The sequence below is a fragment of the Rhagoletis pomonella genome, unplaced genomic scaffold (assembly GCF_013731165.1).
Source record: "Rhagoletis pomonella isolate Grant_MI unplaced genomic scaffold, Rhpom_1.0 Rhpom_scaffold_00007, whole genome shotgun sequence".
NCBI lineage: Eukaryota > Metazoa > Arthropoda > Insecta > Diptera > Tephritidae > Rhagoletis > Rhagoletis pomonella.
In genome coordinates this window covers 68,504,145-68,521,547 of record NW_023458561.1, presented here as the reverse complement: position 1 = coordinate 68,521,547, position 17,403 = coordinate 68,504,145, and the positions used below count along the sequence as shown (strand labels likewise).

Genomic DNA, 17,403 nt, shown 5'->3' with positions numbered 1-17,403 from the left:
GCGTACCTAACGGGGGTCCTCAATTTGTCTATGGCCACTCTCATCATCCCAGACATGTGGAAGGTGGGGAGAGTGGTCCCACTGTTCAAACCGGGGAAACCTGCCAACATAGGAGATTCTTATCGTCGGATAACACTCCTTTCGACGGTAGCGAAGACACTCGAGGCCTTGCTACTCCCGTATTTCACAAACCACTTGACCCCAGCGAAGCATCAGCATGGTTTTCGTAAAGTGCACAGTACAACAACAGCACTTAACGCCTTAAACAATCAGATAACTCGTGGCCTTAACCGAAACCGTCCCTGTGAGAGAACGATTCTAATAGCGTTGGACCTGTCAAAGGCATTTGACACTGTCAGCCAATCCACGCTACTAGAAGATATACAGGCTTCCTCTCTCCCACAGAGGCTCAAACGGTGGTCGGCAAATTGTCTGAGTGTTCGACACTCGTCGGTAATGTTTAGAGACAAATCGAGTAAACCTAGGAAAACAAAACGGGTTCCACAGGGTCGTGTCCTTTCCCCGCTACTGTTCAACTTTTACATTTCAAAGCTCCCTCAACTACCAGAGGGAGTCTCGATTGTCTCTTACGCCGACGATTGCTCGATCATGGCGACTGGGAATGGAATTGATGACCTTTGTTCGAAAGTAAACGGGTATCTCTCCGAACTTTCTCGCTTCTTCACTGCAAAGTGTCTAGCCCTCTCCCTTACGAAATCCTCTGCGACCTTGTTCACCACCTGGACGAAGGAGGTCAGGCTACCGCTGGGAATTCACGTCGATGACACACCAATTCCGACGGTGAATAACCCCAACAGACTCGGAGTAACATTCGACAGCCTGCTCTCCTTCTCTGCGCACGCAACCGCTATTGTCAACAAAGTACATAGGTATTGTATGGCAGTACTTGGGGCAAAGACAAAGAAACGTTGCTGGCAATATACAAGGCAATAGGCCGGCCGGTTTTAAACTACGCAGCCCCAGTGTGGTCGCCGGGGACTAGTAGGGCGCAGTGGATGAAGCTACAGATAGCACAGAACACCGCACTCAGGACAGCGACTGGATGCCTCCTGATGTCGCCTGGACACCACCTCCATGACGAGACGAAAATGCTCCCAATCAAGGAGCATAACATAATGCTCTGCAAGCAGTTTCTGGTTGGGAGCCACAGATTTGGCCACTCAAACAGACAGCTGCTTGCAGAGAAGCCCTCGCCTAGGCACGTCAGGAGGCATCTATACGAACTGACGGACGAAGTCCAGATGTTCATTAAGCAACCTCTGGACCCGTCAGCATACCGACAGGCCCTGAACGGCGTTCACAGGGACGCAGTCTCGACTTATGAAGACTCTAGACCTGTGAATGCCGTTCTAGGCACACAACCACCGGACATTGACGTGACGGAGCTTCATCTGCCTCGGTAGACAAGAACCACAATAGCCCAACTTCGCTCTGGCTTCTGCAGCAGGTTAAACTCATACCTGAGCAGACTAAATGCGGATGTGCCAAATGAGTGTCCGGTATGCGGAAAGACCTCTCACGACTCGAAACATCTCTTCGCATGCCCGGAAAACCCGACAACCCTAACGGCGTTGTCCCTGTGGACCGACCCTTTAGAGGCTGCACGCCTCTTAGGGCTGCCGTTAGTGGAACTTGTCGACAACGACTGAGATATCAACCGATCTGAGGGGTATTGTTGTTAGGGTCCAAGTTAAAAATTGGCAACAGTTTTATAGCCACTGTGAGATTTGCTTGAGAAATCGTGTTGACAAAACAATCTTGATTGAATATACAATAGGGTTCTTCATAAAGAGTGATAAACTGTTGAAAAATATATGATAAATTTATCATCTTGTTAAATGAACTGTCAAACTTTGTATGGAAATCTATTTAACCAAGGTTTATCGCTTTATCAAAGGACTTTGGTGGATAAACGTATAAATTTCACCAAAATGCAATCCTGACAGACTGCCAGGTGGCCGATTTTTCTACGAATACATAGAAGCAAATTAGCACAATCAACGAGGTACGAATGAAACGTAACTAGCCAGAAAAGTTAAATAACAAACAATTTTGTGCAATAATTACTAGGGGTCTTCTCAAGTGATAAAGCGATAAATTGCTAAAATTTATCAGTTTATCCGCATTCTTTCATGAACGCACCTTGGTAAATAATTGCATAAAATTGTTTATTATTTAACTTATATGGCTAGTTACGATTTTATTCTCACCTCGTCTATTTGGTTCATTTGCTTTTTATGTGTTCGTAGCAAAAGCGACCACCTGGTAACCTGTCAACGTTGAATTTCGCTGAAATTTATACATTTATCCACCAAAATCATTTGATAAAGTGATAAACTGTGGTTAAATAGATTTCCATATAAAGTTTGACAGTTCATTTATCAATCATTTCAGTTTATCAACAGTTTATCACCTTTGATGAAGACCCGTACTCAATTGTGTTCATTGTTCCCACGACAGTCGGGTCTACGTAACCGGAACGACCCAGATTTATATCTGGCCAAGGACTGTCACTCCAGCAACACTCCCCAAAAAGTCTTTGGGGAATTTGTATGCTGCTACAACAACAACAACAACCCGTACTCAATTGTGTTCATTAAAGAATGCGGATAAACTGATATATGTAATCAATTTATCCCTTTATCTCTTTAGATGAAGACCCCTAATATTCGTCGAATACGAGTTCCGAGCACTTTGAGTCAGGGGTCGCACCCGTTACTTGGTAACGTAACGAATACATACGGTTTGCTACAGCTCTAATTTTGCCTCCAATCGCTCTATTTATTTTTGCAGTGTTTTTGTTGATTATTCTGCACAATGGTAAGCAACAATTCTTGTCATATATCAATATGGACACTTTCTCTGATAAAAATTTTTACAGTCTATCACTTTACACACAGACGTAGGCGATATTAAAATCGAACTTTTCTGTGAGGATTGCCCAAAGGCGTGCCACAATTTCTTGGCGCTATGTGCAAGCGAATACTACAACGGATGTGCTTTTATTCGGAATATAAAAGGTTTCATTGTGCAAACCGGGGACCCAACAAATACTGGCAAAAACGGGAAGTCGATATGGGACACAAAATTTGAAGATGAATTTAAGGATACGTTGAAGGTTGGCATAGTATTTTCTTACGACAAAGCCATCAAGGAACATTAAATAATATTTGATATCCATCCAGCATTCCGATCGGGGCATGGTCTCAATGGCTAATAATGGTCCGAACGCTAACGCCAGTCAGTTTTTCATTACATATGCGGCACAACCAAATCTAGACCTGAAATATACACTCTTCGGAAGGTTAGTAGATAAATACTAACTTTTGCCACATTTAATGTATTTTTACTTGCAGAGTGATAGACGGCTTTGACGCGTTAGATGAACTAGAAAAACTGCCCGTAAATCCCAAAACATATCGTCCACATCTTGAAAAGAAAATAAACAGCGTCACCATACATGCAAATCCCATAGCTGGATGAACGCAGTCGGGAGGTTTATTATAAAAATTAAGGTTTAAATGTGAAAAAATTATTGTGTTGAATTAAAAATTTATGGCCTTATTCATAAAAAATAAAGTAGGTTTAAAGAGCTTTATAAATTGAAGTTTTCATACATTTTTCAATTTATAAACCTTTTATAAAGCTACTTTATTTTTTATGAATAAGGCCATTAGTATATTGCAAGCCTGTAAAATATATTTAAGAAAATTTGTTGCGGGCTTACAATTTACATGGGGTTGTTTACTATGCTTAATTCCTTAAACAGACCGATGAACACTACAAAATCCTTAGTAAAAAAAGAAAATTCGATTAATTTACTCTTTAAAAGCAGCGATATTTACTACGAGAATTTTTAGACATTTTTTGGACACTTGCAAATTAAAATAAAAACTTTTAACATAAATGCTGTTACATACAAATTACATATTTCAATCAAAAAGACGTGTTTACTGATACAAAATAACATAAATAAATGCCAACACCAAAAAGATCGTTGCAAGGATGAGATAAAGCCTAAGGTTATATTTACGATCCAATGCAATCAACAATTGACGGAAAGACTCAGTCACAGAATCCCGTGCGGGGCGACGCCCAATAATGTCATACCGCTTCGAACGTTGTATTGGACGAGGTGAAGAGTACTCCCCACCAAAATCAGTAGTGCCCAAGACACTCGGTTTACCTAATACTACCCCGTCGGACTTTAGTCGCTCTAAGTTGCGTGCAAAACTGCTCAAAAAGGGCGTTTCAAAATCTTGTTTATCAGCCTCCTCATTATCGTCGCTTTGTTCATTATACAGAGGTGTAGCTTTTGATGTATATAACCCACTAGTAAGGGTGTTTGTACTGTAGCGCGAAATAGATGGTACTTCTTTACTCAATCCAATGTTGGTCCTTTGCGTAAGGTTCGGGTGCAAGCTATAGCGGCCGCTATTCACATTAATTTGGGGCTTATATATTCCATGTGGTAAATTCTCTGACGTTAAATTACGGTTAGAGACCTGGAAAATAAATGGCTTGAATATTTACATATATGTATGTAAGTTCATGATCTGAAAAATATTACCTCGGGAACTTCCGGCAATGGCTTAGCAGTTGCTTGACTGTACGATGTCGTTACGACGCCCGTTTTTGACAAAGAAACTGATCTTGATGAACGTGAACGTGCATTCACTTCCTTTGCTACCGGTTTCTGCTTGGATCTTTCCAATTCCTGTACAGCTGCCAATATTAAATTGTTATCCTCTTCATCACTTTCAAGTATATAAACAGGATTAGAGGTCTTCGACGGTTTGTTATCCTTTTGAGATGGTGGTATTTCATGATCACGAGTTGATCGTCGGCGTGTGCCAATGGGAGCTGGAACAATAGTGTCCGTGGCTTGAGATTCACTTGGTTTTTGCAAGTCGAGTGTTGGTGTACCGGCAATTGTGCGTCTACTCGGACCCCTACTGGGAGTACGACGCTCTGAATCTACTTTTACTTCATCTTTAACTTCAGCCGATTCGGTGGTTTTAGAGACGTGTATAGTCTCACGACGGGAAGTTTTTTTTGGAGACGACGCCGCCGGCGAGCCTGATAACGAGGCGCGTAGTTTTCTAATTAACAAATTTCGGCTTGAGTCCGTTATCGGAACGTTGGGCAATCCATGCTGTATGCACTTTTTTCGTAAATCCGCGTTGCTTAGAGACTCCAAATTATCAATTTCAGACATTTTAATTGCGGAATTTAATTAATTTTTAACCTTTCAAAATTTTCACTTCACCTTTTGCGCGTTCAAATATTTCACCAACGCCGTTTAACGAAGACCAATCAAGCACAAATATGCAAAATATCCTACTGACACAGGCTTGACGCAAGCTGTCGAGTGCATGACACAAAAAACAAAAAAAATGTCTTTCCTGTATTAACACTTTAATGAGTTTATTTACAAATGTAGCATTCGAATTATTAAAACATTTTACATTTTAATTAAATTACCTTTTTACAATAAAACCATTTTTGTCAAGCAATGAGTTTGAGAGTTGGGCAACACTCCTACAACATGCAACATGACATTTTTGTTTTTACCAGCTGGCCATTGTCATCATTCGAATTCGAAGTGATTCGAAGATTTATTTATTTGATTGTGTATTTTTTAACAAATATCGTCGCAAGAATATGGACATTTCCAAAGCAACGAACGAAAGAAAATTGCAGTTGTGCCAAAATTACTTCAGAGGTATAAAGCTAGGGAAATAATAATAATTAATACGTACAAATTAAAGTTTTGAATTTCTTCCTACTTATTCTCAGCTGGATGGGCTTTTTTGCCATTTGTTTGGGCCATCAACGTGTGCTGGTTTTTCAACGAAGCATTCCGAAAACCTGAATATCCTGAACAAGCGAAGATAAAGCGATGTAAGCCCCATAGCAAATACTATAAATTCGAATTGTAACTAATTTTAACATTAAATTTTTAGATGTTATTTTATCGCTGATAGGCGCACTCATTTGGGTCGCAATCATTATTAGTTGGATTATAGTATTCCAAACAAAGCGTGCAGAATGGGGTGCAATGGCAGATTATATGAGTTTTATTATTCCATTGGGAAGGGCCTAAAACCAAAGTATACCTTATTTAAACGACATTTTAATTTTAAAATTTAAATAAAGAAATCATAGGTAAAACTCGACAATAAATTTATAGGGAAAACTAATAACATTTGCATATCCTTGTAAGTCTTATTTTAATTTGGTATCTCCGCCGATCCTTCTGAGCTTTGTCGTAGTTCGCGCAGTTTTTCCTCAAAATAAGATTTATGTATTGTCAGAGGTAGAGACTTTTGACGGATGAAATAGTTTTCATTGCCTTTAGCTGTATAGGTGTCATCCCCGATTAATTCGCGGAGCGCCATGTTTTTCTTTAAAAGCTTGTCATAGTAACTCGCTCCTGCTTCGACAAATTTCGGGCCCAAACTGCACAACTGTTTATCGATTTCTGTATCGTAGCGTACTTGGTTAAAGTCTTTCATAAAAGACCATGTACCAAAACCAAACAATCCCAATATCGAATACATAACAAGGCGCAACTGCAATGAGATGTTAAATTACATAAATCTTAGTAGCAAGAGGTAAAAAGAACTTACGCTGAAAGGTCTCGCGAAAAGGTTCATTCGCGCATTTAGGTAATGGCCAATTGTATAAACTGTCAAAAAGGAGACACTTGGAAATACCGAGTTCAATAAAACTCGGTGTGTTTGTAGTTGTAGAATTGATTTGCACAATCCAAACAATTGCTCGTCTTCTGATAACACAATTGCATCCAGTAGTAAGTTTCCAGCTTCTGTGTTCCATTGAATAGTTTGATCGCGGAAGCGGATATCATGTCGATTTACTTCCTCTTTTTCGGAGTAGGAATAATTCACAGGGATTCCCAGAGCGGCACCAAATCGGTACTTTGTTGAACCTATTTCATGTGCGTACATACACAGTTAACAACAATTGTAAATTGATAGCACTCAATTATTTAAATACCTGCCAAGAAGAGATCAAAACCGAAAACTGTAAACGGTTTAATAATCTTTCGTTGATATTCTTGTAATTGTAGTATATCTAATGCTTTGTCCAAACGCGCTTTCACCTTGTCGGGCACGGGGCGTGGTATGCCGTTTCTGAAAATAATTTAAAACTCTCCATAAAATAAACATTTTTGTATGATTTGTTAACTTACTGATAGCATTGAACAAAGTCTTTGTAGTATTTCAAGCACATTGTATGCGGCAAATAATTCACTACAAAAAGGCCCAAGGTAGTGGCGCCTGTGGCAAAAAAGGCAATATTGCGTCCGGCTGTTGTCTGGAAGAAGCCCATTATGCCACGATTTACAACCGGATCCTTTCTCATTTTTATTTACAATTAATAACAAATATTAATAAAACTAAAAACTACGAATGACCGATGCAATGTTATGTTATTGTGCCAATATTTGACAGCTGATTGTGAGGTTATGACAAAAATTCCCAATTGCATAATTTGCATCGCGTGAGCTGTGTTTAGCAGCCTTAAAAAGTAAAGGTGTTTATTTTTTTTAATTCGCATTTTTTATAAATTAGAATAAAAATACTAATATGAGCAAGAGCTGATACAACAACTCACACATGGATAAATTAATTTTGATACCACTACATTACTGAACTGACTCATTGTACGCAACGGAATGACCGGGACGTTGTTGTTGTATCGACTTATTTAGGCCTGCCTAGATCGGCTTGTTTCCATGCGAAGAGGTGTGCGTAGTCATGTGGTGGCCCCACGTGCCGGACATTCTTTGAGCACATCTCAGTTTATCCTGCTCAGATAGGAGTTTATCCTGCAGCAGTATCCGGAGCGGAGTTGTGCTAAGAAGGTAGTGCGAGTCATCGCCGGCAGACGAAGTTCTGTCTTGTCCACGTCGAGTAGTTGTGTTCCTAAAACGGCATTCAAAGGTCAAGAGTTGGTGAAAGTTGACTCCGACTCCCGGTAAATGCCGTTTATGGCCGTTATAAATTACGGTCCTAACCTTGAGCAAGGTGGAGCTGAAATGGTTTTGATCCAAGAGCAGTGGTTGAGTAGTAATGGTTTCTCTGGACTCTGAGCAAAAAGATATAATCTAAAGACGGCGAACAATGTAGGAAGGACTAGGGCGTGTATGCTCATCAGAGGTGAACTAAAAGCTTTTCTTTTGCATAATTTCAGCAATGAAGACTTTTAAAGAACTACCTCCAACGAGGAGCGCTATAGCAGAAGCCATACAAAGGACAGCCGGCGTCATTTTAGGGTCCGATGCACATGTCCGCTGAGATTTCAGAAAGGCAGAAGGAAACCCTTTGATAGACGGAGGAGCTTTCTGCGTTAGGGGCGTCAAGCAGACAATGATTCCATAGGGTATGCAGGTGTAAGATACATTCTGATTAGAAACATTCTAAGTGACTGGGAATCTACAATTTCGAGACCAGAAAGGCGAAAAGAGTTTTTGTTTTTCTACGAAAACGTAAATGGGTGTCATGAATACTCTAGATTTAGGCGTATACTCGCTAGGAATCCCGCTCTTAATATTCATTCTAAACCGTTCCCAGAGAAAATTTCCCTAATGGAAGTGTGTGCAGACTGCGGTGCTTTTTCTGACCTTATGGATGACGCTCGCCTGATTTGTTGAAAGCCCTCAGACGCATGTAAATCTATTACTGCGCAACCACAATGGAGGATTAGGCGGGTAAAATTTCTGGAGAGGTGGAGCAATGCACTTCTTCACGGATGGATCAAAACTGGACGGAAGGGCTGGTGGAGTCTTCTGTCGAGAGCTTTCCATCAGTACTAAGTTCAGGCTTCCAGGTTTCTACAGTGTATTTCAGGATGAAATTGCTGCTATTAAGGATGGAGTCACTTCTCTGAAGTGCGATGATAGTCAGCATGGTGAGCCAAGGCATTATCAAGGCCTTCATTGCTTTGGAGGTGTACTCCAATTTAGTTAAAGAATGTCTGCTCTCTCTCTCTCAGTTGCGGCGGAATACTTCTGGATTAGCCTGATTTGGGTTCCAGATCCCATCAAAATTGCGGAGAACTGTGTGGCTGACGAATCGTCTTGGAAAGGTACACTTGAAACGTTATCGCTAGATAAGCAGCAGCGGGGGGTGCCACTGGTCACATGTGATACACTCTTGGATATATTAGCCTCATGTCAGCACAACGCTTGGGGCGAAAACCAGGACATGCGCGAACAAGGTCCTTCTGGTAGAGGGTGGACAGCAGGCGGTAATAAGCAACATATTTCACTCTTATTATAATTATTATGGGCCATATACACCGCGACCTCTAAATTGATCTATTGTGCGTGGCCCCGGCCCTATATGGGAAGACTTTAAATGTAGCCTAGTACTTCCAAGAGCGTTTTGTTCCAAATTGCAAACGGATTAAGTGTAGCACCACCTAACAGCGCTCTTAGATGATATGTATTTGCATATCGTCGTTTAAAGTACAAAACCGCGTATCAAGATAATGCAAAACCGCTTATGTGAAGTTGCATAAGTTATTTTCCATAGAGTTAAAACACTCATATTTCAAAATAGTTCCCTTTTTTATAAAGCAATCGCTTTTCTGGCTAGTATATTTCAGGACTAATGGATAAGGATTGAGCCAAGAGCTTATGTGACAAAATCCAATTTTTGGCAGCAGCAGTGTCCCGTCTAGTACCCAGTGAGAGTTTTGAGGTCCTCTCTGGCTAAATTGAGTGGTTTCTGTGAAGAACTTATTTTGTGGGACTTCAGAGCCAGTAGGACTGCCTGACTGTCCGACATAATGCAGATATATTTCGATGATGTGACCCTTCTAAGCAATTCTCTGCCACAAATTTCTATTGCATGAATCTCCGCCTGAAAGATGATGGGGTAGCTACCCATTGGTATCGATTTTTTGAAGTTCTACCCAAAAATTTCAGCCCCAGTTTTATCATCTTCAAGCTCAGATCCATCTGTGTACAAAACCTCCCCATTAGGTTTGATGTATGGGTTCCGTGCATTCCTGAGAGCTCGATCTGCAATGTGTACCTCAAATTTCCTGGAGATTTCTAGTTTTGGAACTATTGGATCGCGCATTTACAATATGGGGTTATTAACGAATTTCCTTAGGACCTTCATGTGGACCGTCATATTTCCATTTTTCAGATCGGAGGTGTTTGGAATTCTCAGTGACGCTGTGGTCGCCTCTTTTTCTATTAAAATAGGAAATGGAGGTATTCCAACCAAGGCGCTGAGTGCATCAGCCGGGCAGGTCTTCATAGCTCCTGCTATGTCAGTGCAAACGATTTTGTGCAATTTACTTAGTTTAGTGCTTGCAGTTCTTTGTGCAGCCTTATTCCACCGTGCTAAGGAAGCATAGGTTACTATTGGCTTTACAATATCGTCTTATAGAAGGATACCACCCTCGAATACCATTGCGGAGTTATCCGGCCTGGCAATGTTAAGCATGAAATATTTGAGGTACATAATATATGTCCCAAGCTGCCCGGTAAGACGTCACCCAAATCCTGTCTTCGAAGCTGATTGGGACGACTTTGCGAAAGATACCGAGACCACCTACGTTTTCTCTTCGTTTCTGAAGTGTCGGTCAAAAAAGGTGCGATGGCACAGTGTATTTAGATGCACCCATCTTCTGTTAGTAGAGTTGCTCTGGTTTTCTCTGCAGCCTGTCAATGTAGGATATCTAAATATGGTTGATAGTTTGTATTCCTGCCTCATAAACTTTTATCTTTTTGTTGGAGCTGGTAGAAATTGCTTCCATACTGCCGAAAAGATGTGCGGATCACACTAGCCGCCATGTTGATTAAGAAGAGCCCAAAATCTCAGCCAGATACTACATCTGAGGGAATTTGTTAACTCCCCTCAACGAGAATATCATTAAACTCTTCTGTCGGGGCATACTTCCGTCGGGGAAATGATAGCCGAAGTTTATATATGGTATGACCTTTTTTAGGCCAATGTTGTTTTGAAATTTGTTAGACGCTCGAAGTTTTAGGAAATCCCAACTGCTTATATGTTAAATATTGAATAAGCAAACATTTCCAAGCAAACCTAAAGTCTACTTTAATTTGGCTTTATTAATACTAAATACGATCAAAATATCATACCTTCTTCTCACTGATCTTCAACTACAAACAAAACGATTGTGTCAATCGGAGTAAAAAATAACAAAAAAAAAAAAAAACAATCTACGCTCATCAATCCCAACCAAAGGTGCAGGAAATGCAGTAAATATGACAAAGATCAGCCCGTATAAATGACAATCAAAAGAAATACAAATAATGAAAATGTTAGTACATAAGTCAAGACGAGTGTTGCAATTTGTTCCGATCAATTCCTACCGACTGAACGCCTTTTGTTCACCGAATCAATTGTAAAGAAAAGAAAACACACAGAAAAAGAAGAAAAACAATTTTGTCATCTCCCCGCCTGAACGCGAATTAGTGTCGCGGTTGCAAATATTTATGTAATGAATCTACCAAACCCTGCCATCGGATCGTTCACTGTTGATCCTCTTCAATTTGAAACTGACAACTTGCAACCAAATTCGAGAAAAGAAAGACAAAATACTTTATTCATCAATGTGGAGGCGCAACACTTACACACACAAAAACACACATATTTGAGCGAGCTTTTTTTATTGCATGCGTTGATTTACGTGTGTATGTGTGTGTGTGTGTGTGCGAAGTATAGGCGAAATAATCGCGCGCAGAGCTGTCGCAGATTACGACGCGCCGCCGTGCCACAAAGTCGTACAAATAACACCATTGTTATGTCACGCCGGTGTCGGCCGGTCGATTGGTAGACAAATGGACAGACAGCTAAGCAGACAGACAAATGTGAAACACCTCCGCCCGCACGCTGGCATATACCCTTGCGTCGACCCCTCACAGCTGCTGCACACACTTTATTTTACTCCTTTTTGCAAAACACTCCTGCCGCCGGCCGCCTCTAAGCGGACGCAACCACAGCCGCAGCCGCAGCCGCTTTACAGACGATGCGATACGACGAGATGTGATCCGATATGACATTGAAGTGCATCGTTCAGATACTTGGCGCATGTTGAACAGCAGTAGACGACAACGAGAACGACAATCACTACTTACAATAACAAAAACAATGAAAACGACAACGACAACAAAATGCCACCACAGCGGCGCGGCAGTGGCTGTAAAGTCGACAAAGCTTAACAATATACCAACACCGTTGAAAGCAAAAAAGTAGACGAGAGAGAGAGAAAAAAGAACTCAGAACTGCAATAATATTTAGCAACAACAACAAGAACAATATGAACAATGTGACATGTACAAAAACAATAAAAAAAAAACAGTGCGCCAAAGTTAAGCAAATATACTCATAAGTATGTATGTATGTATGTACGTATGTTGACTTACTTGATGCGACGCCAAGAGGTGAGGTGGGTTACGGCGAAGATTTTGAGTGCTCTTCCGTAACAACAAACACAGGCAGCAGAACGAAGACCATGGAGAAACGACAACCTAAGTGGCAGGAAGGTGTGTGTGACACTGTAAACTTTTTGCAAGACAATTGGAGAGGACTGTGTCTGTTTGGGGAAAGAGCGAGGCACAATACCTACTAATGTATCATTCAAATAGAACCCAGTGGTCAAATATTTAATTGCTTCCAAGAGTATCTACAGATATGACTGCTTCATAATATTTACAGAAATATTTGCGCTTTTAATAGGAATTGTTATCGTTATACGCAAATGGCTTTGCTGTATGAGTACTCCCCGATAAAAAAAAAAATATCCAGTAACTTGCCAGTAACCCAATTTCTGAGACTAACAGCCGTATTCTAACAAAGTCACAAACTTTAGCTCATCACTGCTGTGATTTCTACCGCGCCTCAAAGCTTGCCGCTAAAAAAATATGCCGCTTCAATTTAATTTTTTAAATTTTTGTGTATTTTTCTAGCACTCCAAATCGAATTTTTTGTGACACATTTCTCGGCGCACTTGAAATCACAACAGTGATGAGCTAAGTTTTGTGACTCTGTTAGAATAGAGGGGTAAGTCAACATTTGCTAATGTAATTTTTTGTTTATCAAATCGATAAATTTTACCAGTTTTAACTTTATAATTACAAAAATTTGTTCCTTTTCTTGTGTGAAATGCATGAACCAGCATATTAACAGCTGTTATTACGAGTAAAAATTTATTCAGTAAAAACTTGGAACTTCCCTCAAAACCAACTGCCATTTTCGCTCTCTCAATTTTCCCTACTCTGCAACATTTTTGCAAGCTTTTGCCTATGCAGATGCCAAAACAAGATAACTTGTAACAATTATTGCGGGCTATCATAAACTCGTACCTACCCAGACAGAGCTGTTATCGCTCAAGTTATCGTTAAAGATGTCGATATCGTTGCGATAATTGGTGTTGATATCAATTCGTAATCGATTTCTTTCTAGTTATTGGTACATTTGTCGTTGTCATCGATACTGTTATTTATTTTATTTTTTTGATATTGTTATTTTTATCGTTGCTTTTAAAATTATGTTAGCATTAAGAATGTATTATAGTTACCATCATCTCACATTCGTAATTATATTTTTACTCAAACTAAAGGGTTAAATTTTAGCCAACTTGTTCATTGAATAGCATAGCGGACTAGTCTCTCTATCAGGTTGCTCTTCCAATTTGTATACTTCAGGTTGCTACGCAAACCTTTTAATGTACGCTTATTTCGCATATTCCGCGGAAACAAACAAGAAGGCCGACAGCGTTGGAGCCGTGTGCACAGAAGACACACACTGGAACACTGCTGCATTAATTGTGCGACAAATGTGTGTGCGAAAATGCATTAATATTTTTGTCATCCGCAACACACCATTTGTCGTTGCAGTGCTGTCGGTTTTTTTTTTTGTTATTTTCTCTTTGCTTTTGCTGGTTTCTCTATATTCTTCGATTTCGTGGTTGTTGTTGTTGTTCATGTTGTCATTGTTATGGTAACGTCGCCTATCCTGCATCGCTTTTAACGTAATCCCATCGATCTTAACATATGTTCATGCGGGGAACGTGTAAGTACATTTGTATAACGGATTGACACATGTATAACTAGCATGTATGTAAGTAAATACATGTGCGCATACATATGTATGTATGTATATTTATATGAAGCTGTATGTGGCTGTGCATACTCCGTTTTTAATGGCGCTGATCTCTGGTTTTACCGAAGGAAGCTATTTTTAAGTGCTGCGGATAAATTTGTGTGAATAAATTATTATGACGAATAGACGAATGTGTAAATTACTTGCGTATATATATTTGACAGGGCCTTAAAAATTAATTTTAAACAACCGGAAGGAAACATTTACTGTTGTTACTAAATACTACTTATATACAATTTGGTGGCGATCGGGTAGGTTTAGTGAATAAAAAATGTTATTTTATATCCAATCCCATAAAACGAAACTTTTCCAATTAGTTTACTGGTTACAGGTTTGCATTTAAATTTCCTATCTGAAAAACCATCCAAGTCCAAAATCCGTTGGAAATAGTACAAAAATAAGTACATACTGGCTGCGTTTCTTTATACATTCCAGATAATCCCATTTCACAGCCAGAATAAACAGAATGCGTTTGAAATATACGTTAACATATCGTCAGAAACGTTCTAAAAAATAAGTAAATGTATAAAGAAATGCAGCCACTATATATGTATGTATGTATATCTAAAATAAAATACAAAATTCCAATGTTTAGAGGAATATGTATGTATGCAAATTATTTATACTTTAAAATTATGAAATAATCATGCAATTGCATAAAAAAGTTAACAGTTTAAGAATTGAGTTTACTTAAATCTAGAAAACATTAGGTTCGCTGCATAAGTCTTTCGTTTGCTCAAGGCGATGTTGCATATAGAATCCAATCTCGAAAATTTTGGATCCAGAACCGTTTTGCGGAATCAGAAAAAATGAGTTACACTTTCGAGAATCACAACCTTGAGAAATATGATCGCGAGTCGGGAACAAGCTCAAGTAGCACATTTGTGTATAAAACGTGGTGTAAATTTACGAATTTTGCTATGAATCTGATTGATTGTACCAAAATTCGCAAATTTACAAGAGTGTGCTACTTGAGTGCTCGTTAAAATATTCGCCCTGTCTGCTTCAAACACAGTCCTTAATTTAAAAATCAGATCAGGAAATATAACTGCTTTTGGTTCATAGAGATTCGCATATGTGAAGTCGATTCTGTCAACAATTAATGGAGTTGAGCGTGCGTTTTCTGACAATAAGTAAAACAATAAGATTGCACTTAAAAAATGAAACTTTAAATATTTCTTCGAAAAATTAAAATTGTATTTGTTACGGTCGATGATCTTAAGACTAACATTAAAAAAAAAAATTAAAAAAATTTTAGTGCAAAAATTATTATTTTTCGATGCATGGGGAAATCTTTGAAATATTTGCAAATTTGAGCCTTTTTAGCAGCTTAATTAACAAAATTTTTCTTTTTAAGTAGATGGTCGTTCCAGTTATCTTTCCTTTTGTTGGATTACAAAATCTTCTAAGTAGTTTGTGAGGCATTTTTGTTTGACTTGTATCATATTGGGTATACATTAAGGGGGTAGAAAAATATATAAATTTCAGCAATTGTTCTCACACGGAAGATGAAGGAAAGCAAATACAAATACTCTAACTTTTTCGCTCGCAAATCGTCACCGTCAATTCTAAAGGAGGAACAAAAAACTTTCTAAATTTTTATAGAAAGTGCTTCCAAAGCTGTTCTTCTTCCTTTTCGGCGCTGTAACCTCCTAAGCGATTTTGGGAGAGCCCAATAAACCACGCCAAGTCCTTCCCCGATGACGGAAGAATTATGCTCATTTTTTTATAATTTTTATAGGATCAAAAAATCATTTGCATATTTTAAGTTACCAAAAATATATTTCCACTTTTAAAATTATCCAAAAATTTATTCTTGGAAAGCAACAAACATTTCTGTGCCACCATTATTTCCACTTTGCATAAAAATTTCAGTTTTTAAATCACCAAAAATTTATGCCCAAAAAATTATACCCAGTTTTCAAATGACCAAAAATTAATGTTCAGTTCTCAAATGAACTGAAATTTATGTTCAGTTTTGAAATTATCTAAAATTTATGTACAGCTTTTTAATGGCCAAATATTTATATCCAGTCTTTAAATTGTCTAAAATTTGTGACCAGTTATAAATTATCAAAAATTTATGTGAAGCCTGGAAAAGACCACCCATTTTTATGAAGTTTTGAAATCGCCTATAGTTTATGTACCCGTTTGCATGGATCAAAAATGAATGTGTAATTTTCAAATTACCAAAAATTTTTCTCAGATTTTACTTTCATGCGTTCATGTCAAACAAATGGCAGTTTTGTTTCTTAAGTCTTTAGTTTAGCGTAGCGAATTTTGGAAAACCAACCAGCGACTAATATTTCACACGCTTCTCAATTAAAAAAAAAAAAAACTATGTGCGCGCATGTGGTAATGTGCTTGTATGAATATTGAAAATTAATGGAACTGAAGAAAAGATGCAAATTGTCAATGCGAACGCACATCAAATGCCAGAAAGTGTCCACTTTAACGCGAGCATGTGTCGGTTTGTCGCCGATTACGCGTGTTAATTGCGCGTTTACAAATGTTATTACATACATATATATTTGTCTATGTACAAAATGTAGGCATTTGTACAACTGTACATTTGTAAGCGCTTAGATAAAGCACTGTAATCACGCGTGTACTTTTCTAGTCCGTACGCAGTCCAAAACACACTTATCGACTTACAATTGCACCATGTGACATACACACACACACGAAGCACATACAAACTACACACGAAGCACACCGAGTGGTAACAACAAATTTATGTCCATTTGGCATTCGAACACTATCAGATTGCATGACAGTTCCCAATTACTTTTGCCTGCGAGTCAATCGTTCATTACAAACCGATTTGCTTACTCTGCTGGCTCTGCGACTCTCCTCGCCGATGTTGTAAAGGCAGTGCTGCTGCTGCTGCTTCTCTACGTTGCGTTCGTAAGTAACTACGCACAAGTATGTGCACTTACATATGTATATGTATGTACTTATTTGTGGCCAGTTTATTGTGCAAGCAAATATGCATAAATATATTTGCCAATTTTCTAACTGTGCGTGTATTTATTTATGTTCTTGTATGCATGCAAGGATTCAGCTTTTTCGACTAATTTCGCTGCAAATGCCAGAAAAACCAAAAAAAAAAACAAAACACATTGCAAACAGTCAAATAGAGGATAATAAAATAAATTGAAATCTGCCACGATCTACATACTCATTTGCACATACATATACAAAGTCTATA

The 17,403-nt window shown here is 38.8% G+C and overlaps 4 protein-coding genes across 5 annotated transcripts; 2 read left to right on the top strand and 2 right to left on the bottom strand.

Moving 5' to 3' along the window:
- The first annotated feature begins 2,645 nt into the window (after positions 1-2,645).
- Positions 2,646-3,593, top strand: LOC118744056 (peptidyl-prolyl cis-trans isomerase-like 3). Its single transcript, XM_036476813.1, has 4 exons — positions 2,646-2,841; positions 2,903-3,139; positions 3,207-3,325; positions 3,378-3,593. Exons 1-4 carry the CDS (start codon positions 2,839-2,841, stop codon positions 3,502-3,504), a joined length of 486 nt encoding a protein of 161 aa, XP_036332706.1. The 5' UTR covers positions 2,646-2,838; the 3' UTR covers positions 3,505-3,593.
- Positions 3,594-3,806: 213 nt separating this feature from the next.
- On the bottom strand, positions 3,807-5,335 carry LOC118743415 (otefin). 2 transcript variants are annotated; one of them, XM_036476065.1, is made up of 2 exons: positions 4,592-5,335; positions 3,807-4,541 (listed from the first exon to the last, which is right to left on the bottom strand). In XM_036476065.1, the coding sequence occupies exons 1-2, from the start codon at positions 5,237-5,239 to the stop codon at positions 3,972-3,974; spliced, it is 1,218 nt and encodes a 405-aa protein (XP_036331958.1). In that variant the 5' UTR covers positions 5,240-5,335; the 3' UTR covers positions 3,807-3,971. The 2 variants fall into 2 exon arrangements, with proteins under 2 accessions (XP_036331958.1, XP_036331959.1); XM_036476066.1 differs by having other exon boundaries at positions 3,807-4,526; positions 4,592-5,333.
- A 247-nt stretch (positions 5,336-5,582) lies between these two features.
- Positions 5,583-6,223, top strand: LOC118743418 (gamma-secretase subunit pen-2). Its single transcript, XM_036476068.1, has 3 exons — positions 5,583-5,746; positions 5,821-5,925; positions 5,988-6,223. The coding sequence occupies exons 1-3, from the start codon at positions 5,686-5,688 to the stop codon at positions 6,125-6,127; spliced, it is 306 nt and encodes a 101-aa protein (XP_036331961.1). The 5' UTR covers positions 5,583-5,685; the 3' UTR covers positions 6,128-6,223.
- LOC118743417 (transmembrane protein 177) lies at positions 6,067-7,496 on the bottom strand. Its single transcript, XM_036476067.1, has 4 exons — positions 7,238-7,496; positions 7,042-7,178; positions 6,654-6,973; positions 6,067-6,596 (listed from the first exon to the last, which is right to left on the bottom strand). The coding sequence occupies exons 1-4, from the start codon at positions 7,408-7,410 to the stop codon at positions 6,255-6,257; spliced, it is 972 nt and encodes a 323-aa protein (XP_036331960.1). The 5' UTR covers positions 7,411-7,496; the 3' UTR covers positions 6,067-6,254.
- Between the last annotated feature and the right edge of the window lie 9,907 nt (positions 7,497-17,403).